At 43.2% G+C, this 16636-nt stretch overlaps 1 protein-coding gene across 4 annotated transcripts in view; it reads left to right on the forward strand.

Annotated features, from left to right (window-relative positions):
• Positions 1-14763, forward strand: part of LOC106562216 (E3 ubiquitin-protein ligase NEDD4-like) — a 53287-nt gene extending 38524 nt beyond the window's left edge. For 3 of the 4 annotated variants that reach the window (XM_014126944.2, XM_014126943.2, XM_014126940.2), the window contains 19 exons: positions 1127-1285; positions 1748-1828; positions 2111-2230; positions 3902-4105; positions 7330-7407; positions 7570-7624; positions 7712-7770; positions 7971-8036; positions 8231-8460; positions 8664-8785; positions 8968-9038; positions 9175-9270; positions 9409-9482; positions 9723-9783; positions 9867-9926; positions 10027-10134; positions 12137-12233; positions 12426-12498; positions 12594-14763. In XM_014126944.2, the coding sequence (XP_013982419.1) occupies positions 1127-1285; positions 1748-1828; positions 2111-2230; positions 3902-4105; positions 7330-7407; positions 7570-7624; positions 7712-7770; positions 7971-8036; positions 8231-8460; positions 8664-8785; positions 8968-9038; positions 9175-9270; positions 9409-9482; positions 9723-9783; positions 9867-9926; positions 10027-10134; positions 12137-12233; positions 12426-12498; positions 12594-12696 (1917 nt within the window). In that variant the 3' untranslated portion in view covers positions 12697-14763. Of the gene's footprint in view, positions 1-1126; positions 1286-1747; positions 1829-2110; positions 2231-3901; positions 4106-7329; positions 7408-7569; positions 7625-7711; positions 7771-7970; positions 8037-8146; positions 8174-8230; positions 8461-8663; positions 8786-8967; positions 9039-9174; positions 9271-9408; positions 9483-9722; positions 9784-9866; positions 9927-10026; positions 10135-12136; positions 12234-12425; positions 12499-12593 lie in introns of those variants that run through there. The other variant, XM_014126942.2, reaches the window with a different exon arrangement.
• Positions 14764-16636: the final 1873 nt, after the last annotated feature.

Raw genomic sequence — 16636 nt, forward strand, 5'->3', positions numbered from 1 at the left:
GTCGCCTATGGGCACAAACCCATCGTCGCTGGACCAGACAGGACTGTCGAAAGGTGCTCTTCACTGACGAGTCATGGTTTTGTCTCACCAGGGGTGATGGTTGGATTCACGTTTATCGTCGAAGGAATGAGCGTTACACCGAGGCCTGTACTCTGGAGCGGGATTGATTTGGAGGTGGAGGGTCCGTCATGGACTGGGGCGGTGTGTCACAGCATCATCGGACTGAGCTTGTTGTCATTGCAGGCAATCTCCCTCATGTGGTACCCTTCCTGCGGGCTCATCCTGACATGACCCTCCAGCATGACAATGCCACCAGCCATACTGCTCCTTCTGTGCGTGATCTCGTGCAAGACAGGAATGTCAGTGTTCAGCCATGGCCAGCAAAGAGCCCGGATCTCAATCCCATTGAGCACGTCTGGGACCTGTTGGATCGGTGGGTGAGGGCTAGGGCCATTCCCCCCCAGATATGTCCGGGAACTTGCAGGTGCCATGGTGGAAGAGTGGGGTAACATCTCACAGCAAGAACTGGCAAATCTGGTGCAGTCCATGAGGAGGAGATGCACTGCAGTTCTTAATGCAGCTGGTGGCCACACCAGATACTGACTGTTACTTTAGATTTTGACCCCCCCTTTGTTCAGGGACACATTATTCCATTTCTGTTAGTCACATGTCTGTGGAACTTGTTCAGTTTGTCTCAATTGTTGAATCTTGTTATGTTCATACAAATATTTACACACGTTAAGTTTGCTGAAAATAAACGCAGTTGACAGTGAGAAGATGTTTCTTTTTTTGCTGAGTTTATAAGGACAATATCTTACGACCATGTGTTCTGGTCCTAGCCCCTCTTTTTAGAGGCCGCTAACCGAGCAAATGACTAAATGTCAGGATAGTCCAGAGTGGCCCTTAACAAGATCAGGATCAGGGTGTTCCTCAAAGTCCCAAAGAAAAGTTGCCCTACTGTAGTCATATTACATGTCAGTTTTGTGTCACTCCGTGCCAGAACAAGCAGCCCAGAACTGTTTTCTTAGCTTATAGCCAGATAAGAAGACAGTGACGTAACACTATCAAGACATCCTTCAGAACAGATGGTTAACTCTTCATGTGTCTTGTTTCCTGTCTGCTCCAGAGCTGGGAAATCATAACAGAGGATGAGTCCACCTTCTACAACAGCCAGCGCTCCCCCCCTCCACCCCACTCCCCCCTGGAGTTTCACTCCTTCTGTGACGAGCTCAGTCGCTTCCAGGCCTCGGGTGCCACATCCGGCAACCGACGTACCTCCCTCCAGGTGAATAATTTACTGGCCAGTGCTGACCGGGCTCCCGTTTCTAATTGACCGACACCCAAAGCCTCCTGGGTATACGCGTCCTCTTGTGTTATAACAACACAGCTATAATCAGTCCCTCTAGGATTTCGCTGGGATTTTTTGTGATATGCAAAAATTATAGATTTTTTCCGACGTCAATTCTAACATTTTACATGGCAATATGCAAAGTTTTTATCTGTGTGGCTTGATTGAACCATATTATGCAGTAAATGTGCACTGCTGATTGGTTGAAATTGCAAGTCCTTGCATAATATTGTTGATAAAAAAAAAAAATAACATTTCAAATGCAATTGAGGAATCTTGGTGGGACTATAATATTTTAGTGTAAGACGGGTATTAGTGCCTGTCTAGAGCTGTAGAATATGTGCCTATTAACACGTGTATGGGTAATGACTGTGATTTCTGTCGTCTTGCTCTCTTCAGCTTCAGGGCCCTTCCAGTCACTCCAGTCGCAGAGGCAGTGCCCAGACTCTGACCGTAGAGGAGCACCCTGTTCATCCTGTGGTGTGTTACATTCCCTGAATCCCCTCCGCCCCCACACACACACACACCGAAGCACAACACTCCTGTACTACAGCAGTATTTGTGGGATAGGGTCATCTGAGCTCAGCTTTAGCATGTAAGTGTGGCTTCCATAGTTTTCCAAGATGATGTAAGGACAGTGAGAATGCAGTCATCAGGTTTGAGCATGTAGCTCAGTGATTCAGAGGAAGTTATTGTTCTATTCACTTGAGGTATTGTTGTATGGAGTGTTTGATGCTTCTCTCTTTTTATGTTGTTCAATAGTTGTTAGCAACCTCAGCGGGGCTGCCTCCAGGCTGGGAGGAGAAGCAGGATAGTAAAAGCAGACCCTACTACGTTAATCACAACAGCAGGATAACCACTTGGACACGGCCACTCATCCAGGTAGGCTGCATTCCTCCTTCTTTTACTCTCACTCTCTCTCAAACCACAGTGCACTAAAGAAGTATTCAAAGTCATGTGAAAAGCCAATCAGGACCCACTTAACTTGTGTAGATCCAGTGCCTTCGGAAAGTATTTAGACCCCTTGACTTGTTCCACATTTTGCTACGTTACAGCCTTCTTCTAAAAATTATTACATTGTTTTTTGTCCTCATCAATCTACACCCAATATCCCACAATGACAAAGCAAAAACAGGTTTTTAGAAACTTTTGCTAATTTATAAAAAATACATTTACATAAGTATTCAGACCCCTTACTCAGTACTTTGTTGAAGCACCTTTGGCAGCGATTACAGCATCAAGTACTCTTGGGTATGACGCTACAAGCTCTCAAGCTCTGTGGGGTTGGATGGGGAGCGTTGCTGCACAGCTATTTTCAGGTCTCCAAATATGTTTGATCGGGTTCAAGTTGGGGTTCTGGCTGTTCCACTAAAGGACATTCAGAGACTTGTCCCGAAGCCCTGCGTTGGCTTGCCTGTGTGCTTAGGGTTGTTGTTCTGTTGGAAGGTGAACCTTCACCCCAGTCTGAGGTCCTGCGTGCTCTGGAGCAGGTTTTCATCAAGGATCTCTCTGTGCTTTTCTCCGTTTATCTTTGCTTCGATCCTGACTAGTTTCCCAGTCCTTGCCGCTGAAACACATCCCCACAGCGTGACTGCCACCACCATGCTTCACCGTAGGGATGGTGCCAGGTTTCCTCCAGACGTGATGCTTGGCATTCAGGCCAACAATTCAATCTTGGTTTCATCAGACCAGAGAATCGTGTTTCTCATGGTCTGAGAGCCCTTTAGGTGCCTTTTGGCAAACTCCAAGTGGGCTGTCATGTGTCTTTTACCGAGGAGTGGCTTCCGTCTGGCCACTCTACCATAAAGGCCTGATTGGTGGAGTGCTGCAGAAATGGTTGTCCTTCTGGAAGTTTCTTCCATCTCCACAGAGGGACTCTAGAGCTCTGTCAGAGTGACCATCAAGGCCCTTCTCCCACGATTACTCAATTTGGCAGGGTGGCCAGCTCTAGGAAGAGTCTTGGTTGTTACAAACATCTTCCATTTAAGAATGATGGAGGCCACTGTGTTCTTGTGGACCTTCAATGCTGCAGAAATGTTTTGGTGCCCTTACCCAGATCTGTGCCTGAATACAATCCTGTCTTGGAGCTCTACGGACAATTCCTTTGACCTCTTGGCTTGGTTTTTGCTTTGACATGCACTGTCAACTGTGGGACCTTATATACACAGGTGTGTGCCTTTCCAAATCATGTCCAATCAATTGAATTTACCACATGTGGATTCCAAACAAGTTGTAGAAACATCTCCAGGATGATCAATGGAAATGGGATGCACCTGAGCTCAATTTCGAGTCTCATAGCAAAGGGTCTGAATACTTATGTAAATAAGGTATTTCTGTTTTCACTTTGTAGTTATGGGGCTATTGTGTGTCGATTGCTGAGGATAATTTTGAATTTAATACATTTTAGACTACGGCTGTAATGTAACGTGGAAAAAGTCAAGGGGTCTGAATACTTTACGAAAGCACTGTAGATAATGTTGATATAGGATCCAGTCCACACTCCTATTGAGTATATCAATAGTGTTCATCTTCATCTCTCCTTCCATGTTCCAGATAACCTCAGAGGCAGCAGCCCAGGCTGTTCTGTCCCAGAACGCCACTGTGTACCAGCCCCCTATGCTCTCTCCTGAGGGCTCTCCCCAGCACTCCCCCGGCTCACAGAGGGAGTGTGGCTTCATGCCGGCGGGCTGGGAGGTCCGCAATGCCCCCAACGGAAAACCCTTCTTCATCGACCACAACACTAAGACCACTTCCTGGGTGAGAGAGCAAGCACCTGCATACCGGCACTTAAAAGGACATGCAATACCAGTCAAAAGTTTGGACACACCTACTCATTCAAGGGTTTTTCTTTATTTGTACTATTTTCTACATTGTAGAGTAGTAATGAAAACCATTAAATAAAACACATGGAATCATGTAGTAACCAAAAAAGTGTAAAACAAATCAAAATATATTTTATATTTGAGATTCTTCAAAGTAGCCACCCTTTGCCATGATGACAGCTTTGCACACTCTTGGCATTCTCTCAACCAGCTTCATGAGGAAGGCTTTTTCCAACAGTCTTGAAGGAGTTTGCACATATGCTGAGCGCTTGTTGGCTACTTTTCCTTCACTCTGCGGTCCAACTCATCCCAAACCATCTCAATTGGGTTGAGGTCGAGGGATTGTGGAGGCCAGGTCATCTGATGCAGCACTCCATCACTCTCCTTGGTCAAATAGCCCATACACAGCCTGGAGGTGTGCTTTGGGTCATTGTCCTGTTGAAAAACAATTGATAATCCCACTAAGTGCAAACCAGATGGGATGGTGTATCGCTGTAGAATGCTGTGGTAACATGCTGGTTAAGTGTGCCTTGAATTCTCAATATATCACTGACAGTGTCACCAGCAAAGCACCCCCACACCATCACTCCACCGCCATGCTTCACGGTGGGAACCACACCTGCGGAGATCGTCCGTTCACCTATTCTGCGTCTCTCAAAGACATGGAGGTTGGAACCAAAAATTGCAAATTTGGACTCATCAGAACAAAGGACAGATTTCCACTGGTCTAATGTTGTCTATTGCTTGTGTTTCTTGGCCCTCTTCTTGTTATTGGTGTCCTTGAGTAGTGGTTTCTTTGCAGCAATTCAACCATGAAGGCCTGATTCACGCAGTCTCCTCTGAACAGTTGATGTGTCTGTTACTTGAACTCTGAAGCATTTATTTGGGCTGCAATTTCTGAGGCTGGTAACTCTAATGAACTTATCCTCTGCAGCAGAGGAAACTCTGAGTCTTCCTTTCCTGTGGCGGTCCTCATGAGAGCCAGTTTCATCAGAGCGCTTGATGGTTTTTGCGACTGCGCTTGAAGAAACTTTCTAAATTCTTTTAAAGTTCTTGACCTTCATGTCTTAAAGTAATGACGGAGTGTCATTTCTCTTTGCTTATTTGAGCTGTTCTTGCCATAATATGGACTTGGTCTTTTGCCAAGTAAGGCTATCTTCTGTAACCACCCCTACCTTGTGACAACACAACTGATTGGCTCAAACGCATTAAGAAGTTAAGAAATTCCACAAATTAACAAGGCACACCTGTTAACCTCTTACATCTAGATGTTCCGCTAGCGGAACACCGCTCCAATATCCAATGATAAGGCGTGGCGCGAATTACAAATTCCTCGAAAATCCGAAAACTTCCATTTTTCAAACATATGACTATTTTACACCATTTTAAAGACAAGACTCTCCTTTATCTAACCACACTGTCTGATTTCAAAAAGGCTTTACAACGAAAGCAAAACATTAGATTATGTCAGGAGGGTATCCAGCCAGAAATAATCAGACACCCATTTTTCAAGCTAGCATATAATGTCACAAAAACCAAAACCACAGCTAAATGCATCACTAACCTTTGATCTTCATCAGATGACACTCCTAGGACATTATGTTATACAATACATGCATGTTTTGTTAAATCAAGTTCATATTTATATCAAAAACCAGCTTTTTACATTAGCATGTGACGTTCAGAACTAGCATTCCCACCGAACACTTCCGGTGAATTTACTAAATTACTCACGATAAACATTCACAAAAAACATAACAATTATTTTAAGAATTATAGATACAGAACTCCTTTATGCAATCGCGGTGTCCGATTTTAAAATAGCTTTTCGGTGAAAGCACAATTTGCAATATTCTGAGTACATAGCCCGGCCATCACAGGCTAGCTATTTTGACACCCTCCAAGTTTGGTACTCACCAAACTCAGATTTACTATAAGAAAAATTGGATTACCTTTGCTGTTCTTCGTCAGAATGCACTCCCAGGACTTCTACTTCAACAACAAATGTTGGTTTGGTTCCAAATAATCCATAGTTGCATCCAAATAGCGGCGTTTTGTTCGTGCGTTCAAGACACTATCCGAAGGGTAACGAAGGGTGACGCGCCGGCGCGTATCGTGACAAAAAATGTCAAAATATTCCATTACCGTACTTCGAAGCATGTCAAACGCTGTTTAAAATCAATTTTTATGCGATTTTTCTCGTAAAATAGCGATAATATTCCGACTGGGAGATGTCGTTTTCGTTCAAAGACTGAAAATGTAAAATGGACTCTTCACGTGCACGCGTGCACCCGTCTCATTGTTCTCAGATCGACCACTATCCAAATGCGCTACTGTTTTTCAGCCAGGGACTGCAACGTCATCATTCAACGTTCTGGTGCCTTCTGAGAGCCTATGGGAGCCTTAGAAAGTGTCATGTTACAGCAGAGATCCTCTGTTTTCAATAAAGAGGCTAAAGAAGGCCAAGAAATGGTCAGAGAGGGCACTTCCTGTTTGGAATCTTCTCAGGTTTTGGCCTGACATATGAGTTCTGTTATACTCAGAGACACCATTCAAACAATTTTAGAAACTTTAGGGGGTTTTCTATCCAAATCAAACAATTATATGCATATTCTAGTTTCTGGGCAGGAGTAATAAACAGATTAAATCGGGTACGTTTTTTATCCGGCCGTGAAAATACTGCCCCCTATCCATAACAGGTTAATTGAAATGCATTCCAGGTGACTACCTCATGAATCAGGTTTGAGAGAATGCCAAGAGTGTGCAAAGCTGTCATCAAGGCAAAGTGTGGCTGCTTTGAAGAATCTCAAATATTAAATATATTTTGATTTGTTTTACACTTTTTTGGTTACTACATGATTCCATATGTGTTATCTCATAGGTTTGATGTCTTCACTATTACTCTAAAATGTAGAAATTAGAACAAATAAAAGAAAAACCCTTGAATGAGTAGGTGTATCCAAACTTTTGACTGGTACTATATATGTAGTTTTTCTTGATCAGGTCACATGATCAAGAAATACCCCCAGGCCCTACCTATAGGGTCTAGTCACGCATCATCATGGCCAGAATTACCAGTTATTCACTGGACAATACTGCCATTCTCACTGCTCCTTCCTGTTTGTGTGACTTATTTCCTGTTTATCTGGCTGTGAACAGGAAGACCCCAGGTTGAAGATTCCTGTGCACATGAGGAGGAGACCTTCGCTAGACCCAACTGACCTCGGGCCAATGCCGGTAAGCTTTACAATGATATCATACCCAATAATAGCATTCTAAGAAGGCAATTAGCAGGCCAATGTGAGGAGCCTCTTAAAGTTGAAAATTGCTGAGTGGAATGGTTGATTTTAAGGGCGAAAATTATGGTGGGAGTAATGTTTGTGCTATCCCTTATCTTAGCCTGGCTGGGAGGAGAGGGTCCACAGTGATGGGAGGATATTCTACATAGATCACAGTATGTATGACATGTACTACAATTTGTCAAAATGAGTGAAATGCATACGCCTACTACCAATGCTGAATAAATCTGATGTATTTTCAGACACGAAGAACACACAATGGGATGACCCCAGACTGCAGAATTCAGCCATAACTGGACCAGTAAGTATAGATGATATTTAAAAAGCTATAGCTAGAGATTTTTATTTATTAGATTCCGGTAGAGTAATTTATGAGGAATGTAATATGACCCATTCTCTTTTTGGAGTCAGGTTCTCCAGGTTGGCCATAAAACCACATAATTCATCATGTGTTTATAATTGATTTCCGGTCATTGGATCTCCCATCCTTGTCTATTCTAGGCTGTGCCTTACTCCAGAGACTATAAACAGAAGTATGAATACTTCCGGAAGAAGCTGAAGAAACCGGTAAGCATTGTTTTTACCTCACAAATAGGTCAGATATACAGCACATTCACACTGTAAAAGCCTATCTTGTTTCTTTCAATCATCCTCACAATATCTTCTATGACATTTAGTCCAGCTACATCCCCTGACCTGATGTCAACTCAGCTCATCAGTAGAAAGTCCACTCACACAGCATGCTCTATCTCCAATTCCAGGCTGACATCCCCAACCGCTTTGAGATGAAGCTCAGGCGGAACGCCGTGCTAGAGGACTCTTACAGACGAATCCTGTCAATCAAGAGGGCCGACTTCCTGAAGGCCCGGCTGTGGGTGGAGTTTGAGGGAGAGAAGGGCTTGGATTACGGGGGCGTGGCCAGGGAATGGTTCTTCCTCATCTCCAAGGAGATGTTCAACCCCTATTATGGGCTGTTTGAGTATTCTGCCACGTGAGTCTCTATTTGAATGTGTTAGAATTCCATTGTCAGGCAAGGAAAAATGGAACAGGCCTTCAATGGGGCTGTTAGTGAATAACATCTCTGACAGCATTATGAATCATTTTAATGAGGGGATATGTTCTGGAATGGATCAGAGAATGATTTGGAGGACTTTAGAGCTGTGTTAAGTTTCTCCTCTGCCTGTTCTGTGTCAGGGACAACTACACTCTGCAGATCAACCCCAACTCAGGCCTCTGCAATGAGGACCACCTGTCCTACTTCAAGTTCATTGGCCGTGTGGCAGGCATGGCTGTCTACCATGGCAAGCTGCTGGACGGTGAGTCTCACTGCTGGGGATTTCGCTCATGAACTTTGTGTCTGGTAAAAGATCATTAATTTGTTTAATCATAGTGTGACATGAGTGTGTGTAGAGAAACTAAGAGCTGAGGACAGCTCTATGCTAGGGCCACAAGGGTTATGTGTGTGTTGAACAGATCCTGACATGTTATTTTTTTCTAGCCTTCTTCATCAGGCCTTTCTACAAGATGATGTTGCAGAAGCCCATTACTCTACAGGACATGGAGTCTGTGGTAGGTGCCTAATAATATCTAGATTACTCTCACATCTTCTCATCACCTAATCAGATAGTAGAGACGATAAATCAGACAGCTAAAACAGCAGTGTTTCACCATAAGAGGTAATGGTGTTCGTGTTTTGTTATTTCAGGACAGTGAGTACTTCAACTCCCTGAAGTGGATATTGGAGAATGACCCGATAGACCTGGATCTGAGGTTCACCATAGACGAAGAGCTCTTTGGACAGGTGGGACCTACTTCCTATTTGTTGTTTGGCACAAGTATTTTCTGTTCTATCTTGTGCCTATTGAGTGAAGAGGTTAACGTCGATGCTAGGTTGTACTCTGGTATCAGTCATGCTGACATCACATTTCCTCCTCTTTAGACACACCAGCATGAGCTGAAGCCAGGAGGATCTGAAATAGTAGTCACCGATGACAACAAGAAGGAATACATCCAGTAAGCACCAGCGCCCTCTGCTGGTAGAAAGAGGAAACACGCCTCATGCACACTGCCATGTCGTGCTGTTCAGCTGGTTACCTGTTGGTGACCCACAAGTCACATATTTGGCCTTAGAAGGGTTTGCTAATGGACAGTGAAACCACCACCCACCACATAATGTCTGCATCATTAGATACATTTAGAAATTATTAGGGATTTTGAATGCTTCCATTTCAAAGTAAACCTTTTCTTTGTCAGTCTTGTCATGCAGTGGAGGTTCGTGAACAGGATACTGAAGCAGATGACCGCATTCAAGGAGGTAAACACTAGGTTTTATTGAGATGTTGTGATAAGATTGAAAGAAACGGTTGACTTATTGCTTGTTCCTCTCTCTTGTCTTAGGGATTCTATGAGTTGATACCCCAGGATCTCATCAAGATCTTTGACGAGAATGAGCTGGAGGTGGGTGTCATTCCTATCACTCTGAGATGTGTGCATGACTGAGAGCCTGTCTTTCCAGATCGTTGAGTGATGTTCTATCTTCTTTTTTTTCTCTCTTTAGCTCCTGATGTGTGGCCTGGGAGACGTGGATGTGAACGACTGGAGGGAGAACACCAAGTACAAGAATGGCTACTGTCCCAACCAGCCTGTCATCCTATGGTTCTGGAAGGTAAGAGGATACTCCACCACTAGAGCAGAAGCCTCTGGATTAAAGAGTGTTTTTGTTAGGGATGTACGATTGATCGGTGACCATATCGGTATCGGACGATAATTGGTTAAAAATACACTGCTCAAAAAAATAAAGGGAACACTTAAACAACACAATGTAACTCCAAGTAAATCACACTTCTGTGAAATCAAACTTTCCACTTAGGAAGCAACACTGATTGACAATAAATTTCACATGCTGTTGTGCAAATGAAATAGACAACAGGTGGAAATTATAGGCAATTAGCAAGACACCCCCAATAAAGGAGTGGTTCTGCAGGTGGGGACCACAGTCCACTTCTCAGTTCCTATGCTTCCTGGCTGATGTTTTGGTCACTTTTGAATGCTGGCGGTGCTTTCACTCTAGTGGTAGCATGAGATGGAGTCTACAACCCACACAAGTGGCTCAGGTAGTGCAGCTCATCCAGGATGGCACATCAATGCGAGCTGTGGCAAGAAGGTTTGCTGTGTCTGTCAGCGTAGTGTCCAGAGCATGGAGGCGCTACCAGGAGACAGGCCAGTACATCAGGAGACGTGGAGGAAGCCGTAGGAGGGCAACAACCCAGCAGCAGGACCGCTACCTCCGCCTTTGTGCAAGGAGGAGCAGGAGAAGCACTGCCAGAGCCCTGCAAAATGACCTCCAGTAGGCCACAAATGTGCATGTGTCTGCTCAAACGGTCAGAAACAGACTCCATGAGGGTGGTATGAGGGCCCGACGTCCACAGGTGGGGGTTGTGCTTACAACCCAACACCGTGCAGGACGTTTGGCATTTGCCAGAGAACATCAAGATTGGCAAATTCGCCACTGGCACCCTGTGCTCTTCACAGATGAAAGCAGGTTCACACTGAGCACGTGACAGACGTGACAGAGTCTGGAGACGTCGTGGAGAACGTTCTGCTGCCTGCAACATCCTCCAGCATGACCGGTTTGGCGATGGGTCAGTCATGGTGTGGGGTGGCATTTCTTTGGGGGGCCGCACAGCCCTCCATGTGCTCGCCAGAGGTAGCCTGACTGCCATTAGGTACTAAGATGAGATCCTCAGACCCCTTGTGAGACCATATGCTGGTGCGGTTGGCCCTGGGTTCCTCCTAATGCAAGACAATGCTAGACCTCATGTGGCTGGAGTGTGTCAGCAGTTCCTGCAAGAGGAAGGCATTGATGCTATGGACTGGCCCGCCCGTTCCCCAGACCTAAATCCAATTGAGCACATCTGGGACATCATGTCTCGCTCCATCCACCAACGCCACGTTGCACCAGACTGTCCAGGAGTTGGCGGATGCTTTAGTCCAGGTCTGGGAGGAGATCCCTCAGGAGACCATCTGCCACCTCATCAGGAGCATGCCCAGGCGTTGTAGGGAGGTCATACAGGCACGTGGAGGCCACACACACTACTGAGCCTCATTTTGACTTGTTTTAAGGACATTACATCAAAGTTGGATCAGCCTGTAGTGTGGTTTTCCACTTTAATTTTGAGTGTGACTCCAAATCCAGACCTCCATGGGTTGATAAATTGGATTTCCATTGATTATTTTTGTGTGATTTTGTTGTCAGCACATTCAACTATGTAAAGAAAAAAGTATTTAATAACATTATTTCTTTCATTCAGATCTAGGATGTGTTGTTCAAGTGTTCCCTTTATTTTTTTTGAGCAGTATATTATGTCGACATCTGTCTGATGTGGAGAAAAAGGACAATGATGGGGACCACGGTCTGTGGTGTTTTTTTGAAGTGGGTGGAGCAATGTGAAGAAAAATTCATAGGAAGAGTTTAACTTTAGCGTCCAAGTGGTTTGAGCTATTAGCTATTATTAGCCCATTCCTGAAAGCGAAAACTCCCAGGAACACGTTGGATATCGGTAAATATCTGATCTCGGCCCAGAATTTCCACATCGGTGCATCCTTAATTTTTGGGTTAATTCTCAATATTCATTCCAACTATTTGAATGATATTTTGTCATTCTCAGACTGTTCTGCTGATGGATGCAGAGAAGCGTATCCGCCTGTTGCAGTTTGTGACTGGCACCTCCCGGGTCCCAATGAATGGCTTTGCAGAGCTCTACGGTGAGTCCTCTTCTCTACTTCTCTGTATTAAGACTCATTTGTATAATACAGGGTACATTCTAGGTATGTTTTTAACCATTTTGTCATTACATAGATTGATATGAACTTTGAAACATGGATTCTGAGTTGTAACCAGAGGTGTTTGTATATGATTCTCTCCTCCTAATCTTGTTTTATGTTGTGAAATCGCAGGGTCTAACGGACCACAGCTGTTTACCATCGAGCAGTGGGGAACACGAGACAAACTACCTAGAGCCCACACGTGGTGAGTAACTAACAATACAGCAGTTTGGCTAATAGTCCTACCTGATTACTGCAACAAATGTGCATTTGAATTTGGTTCTGTTTTACCGTCTTCAGCTTCAACCGACTGGACCTGCCTCCCTATGAGTCGTTTGAGGAGCTGAGGGAGAAGCTACACATTGCCATAGAGAATGCACAAGGCTTTGATGGAGTGGATTAGGGGAGTGTGTGGCCTTTGGGGCAGATGTTAAAATGGCAGTTACTGTCAGTGAACTGAGGGCTAGCACCAAGTTTTGTGCCGTAGTTCTGTTTGATGCTGATAAAACACCTAATATTCAGGTCCAGACCTGACCTGCCAACCGCCTGAGAAGATGGAGAACAATCACAGAAAACAAAGTCTTTGGTGCTCTTCTCTCCTGCACAGTGGAAGGGATGGATGATGAGTGAAAATCACTTCTTAAATCACTCTTGGTCTGTGAAGTTTACAAATAGTTTTTTTTGTGTCTCGTAAATATGTATGTATACTTAAACCAGATCTATATACAATTTATCAAATGCATTATATCATACAGATATTATTGTTCATCTATGATAAACATTCTATCATGAGGAGATTGACATTGGACTTCGATATACATTACCGTATATACACTGGTGTCGAAAGAGTTCAACAGGGATGCTGGCCCATGACTCCAATGCTTCCCACAGTTATGTCAAGTTGGCTGGATGCTTTTGAGTGGTGGACCACGGGAAACTTAAGTGTGAAAAACCATGCAGTGTTGCAGTTCTTGACATAAACTGGTGCGCCTGACACCTACTACCATACCGCGTTCAAAGGTACTTAAATCTTTTGTTTTGCCCATTCACCCTCTGAATGGTAGACACAATCCTTGTCTCGAGGCTTAAAAATCCTTCTTTAACCTGTCTCCTCCTCTTCATCTACACTGATTGAAGTGGATTTAACAAGTGACATCAATAAGGGATCATAGCTTTCAGCTGGATTCACCTGGTCAGTCTGTCATGGAAAGAGCAGGTGTTTTTTTTCCTGTTTTGTACAATCAGTGTATGTGTGCGCAATTGACAGTGAATGCACTTTTGTATAGCTTACTGAGGAAATCATAGACTCCACATTAGACTCCATTGAAAAACCATATTGCCATTGCTTTCTCATTCTTGCACACACACTTGCAAAATATGTGTTTCCTCTGCTGTTTTTTTTATTCAGTGATGGATGTATTATTTTTTATTCCGCTATTCCAGGGCTCTCAACCCTGTTCCTGGAGCGCTACCCTCCCGTAGGTTTTCACCTCCAACCCCAGTTGTAACTAATTAATATAATCAGGAGCGCTAGATTAGGGTTGGACTGAACCTACAGGACAGTAGGTCTCCAGAAACAGGGTTGGAGAGCCCTGCTCTATTCATGGGTGTTATAGAGCAGTATAATACTCTATTTTTAGGAGTACATTTATTTTTTTCAAATTGCTCTGTGTAATAACTATTGAATTAATATCAAGAAATTGATACTATCAAATATTTCTGCGAATGTCTTTTTGCCTTTGATTTTCTTGAGGGAATTGACTGTACATATGCAGTGGTGTGCTCTATCAAAGAATGTATTGTATAAATGGTAGAAAACATGTGTTTACACTCTGGTATGTTTACAGATTGTTGATGAAGGAAAATATGATGGTCGTTTTCATTTCTCTTAAATGAAAATGTTATACTTGTGCTTTTATAAGGTAAAGCACTTTGTAAAAATGGTTATAAAAGTCTTAGTGTCTTGATCTTTGCCAAACTACCAATTTCAGAATGCATACATTGAGTATGATTTCATGCTAAAATCCTCTGCTTTTAAGTGCACATTTGACTTGAGTACCTTTTACTTGCCATGGAAGAAAAAAGCACATTCTTTCCTTTCACTGGTAATTAAGACTTAAATTACAATGCCTTCATTTGTAATGTATCATAGAATTTGATCATCCAAATCGTTTGACATGTTCTAATCCTTTAGTTGAATGGATATATTGTTGTCATCCGATACTCTATAATTCATTATTTTAAGAGATACTTAATTTATATATTATGTCAGAACTGTCATTCTGACAACTGTAAGTTGATTTTCTATCAATGATTTAATGAAATAAAACTTCTGTATCTTGTTGAAAACATGTTTTGATTGCATGCCAAATTAAATGGCAGCATATTTTGAAAAACGAATAAATGGAAAATGCCACCTAATGTTCTCCTTTCATATTATACTGAAAAAAAATAAAAACACTTGTAAAATGTTGGTCCCATGATTTATCAGCTGAAATAAAAGGTCCCAGAAATGTGCCATACACACAAAAAGCTTATTTCTCTCATTTTGGGCAAAAATTTGTTTACATCCCTGTTAATGAGCATTTCTCCTTTGCCAAGGTAATCCAGCCATCTGACAGGTGTGGCATATCAAGAAGCTGATTAAACAGCTTGATAATTACACAGGTGCACCTTGTGCTGGGGACAATTAAAGGCCACTCTAAAATGTGCAGTTTTGTCATAACACAATGCCACAGATATCTCAAGTTTTGAGGGAGTGTGTAATTGCCATGCTGACTAGGAATGTCCACCAGAGTTGTTGCCAGAGAATGTAATGTTAATTTCTTTACCATAAGCTCCATCCGTCATTTTAGAGAATTTGGCAGTAGGTCCAACCGCAATCCGCGTATAACCCATGCCAGCCCAGGACTTCCACATCCGGCTTCTCACCTGCGGGATCATCTGAGACTAGTCACCCGGACAGTTGATGGAACTGAGAAGTATGTGTGTCTGTAATAAAGCCCTTTTGTGGGAAAAACAAATTCTGATTGGGTGGGCCTGACTCTCTCGTGGCTGTGCCTCTGTCCAGTCGTGAAATCCACAGATTAGGGCCTAATGAATTTATTTCAATTGACATATTTCCTTATATGAGCTGTAACTCAGTAAAATCGTTGAAATTGTTGCATGGTGTGTTTATATTTTTGTTCAGTATAGTTGTTCGATATCTACAAGCCAGAGAATTACTTTTATTCTGCACTTTTTGATGACAGAATTTGTCTGTTTTAAGACTATAGTTAATTTCTCAAGACATGCAGATCTTTACTATTCACTATGTGTCATGGGCTCTTTAAGTCAACTGTGCAATAAGCACTTTTTTTATATATATACCTTTAAAAATAGCTTTTTCCCATCGTCACCGGGATACAGAGGTTTTGCTTGACCACAATGAACACTGCCTACATATTGGCTGTGTTCGTGTGCATCAAATCAGTGATGTATTGTTAGTCAATTCGGACTGATTCTAACCCTAACTTCATGCACATATCCCAGGTCAACCCTCAACCAAAACCCTAACTCTAACCCTAGCTTCATGTCCACATCCCCAAATAAGTGAATGGAAGGCTTCCCCTCTAAAGCATGCAGGGCCCATTCATATGATTCAGCTTAGCCACAACTGTCCTATTTTCCCCCAACCCCCAAAGTGCTGGCTAAAGACCAACCCCCCCAGGCCGAAGGGTCAGGTGGTAGGTCACACACAATTCAGGCCAGCCTTTTGGATGCTGCTGGGGTCAGTGAGGATGGGTGTGTATGTGAGCAGGATGACACTGGGCTTGTCCAATAGCAGAAGGCCATGGAGGTGCCAGATATTCCTCAGACTCCTTTTAACCTATTGATCTGGCCCCAGAGCTTGACCTCCATCCATGTGCAGCCCTATCTTCACTCCACCCCCTAACAGTGACGTGTTGGCAGGTGCTCAAAACCAATTCCTAATCGAACATCCTCGAGACCTCCCCACCCCCCTGAGGGGTCACCATAAATGAGGCTACATATTCACTTTCACGTGTTATATAAGAGCAAAAGCCATAAGGTTAGCCTGGGTCACAAACAAACATCTTTCTAATGCAATGATTTGTCAGGACAGTACTGCAGTATATCTCTACACAGCCTACTGGATGTTCAGTTATCGTGATGGATCACATGGTTTTAGTTATATTGCATAAGAGGATCATAGTGTGTCCACAATGATTGTTCAGACCAACAAACAATATTAGGCTAAGTGATTTTAGAGTTATTACAGTCATAAGGCACTATACATTGTAAATCATGTTAGTTCAAAATTAGCAGATCTTAAATTAGATTTT

Source organism: Salmo salar, chromosome ssa11 (assembly GCF_905237065.1).
Source record: "Salmo salar chromosome ssa11, Ssal_v3.1, whole genome shotgun sequence".
In the NCBI taxonomy this organism is placed as follows: domain Eukaryota; kingdom Metazoa; phylum Chordata; class Actinopteri; order Salmoniformes; family Salmonidae; genus Salmo; species Salmo salar.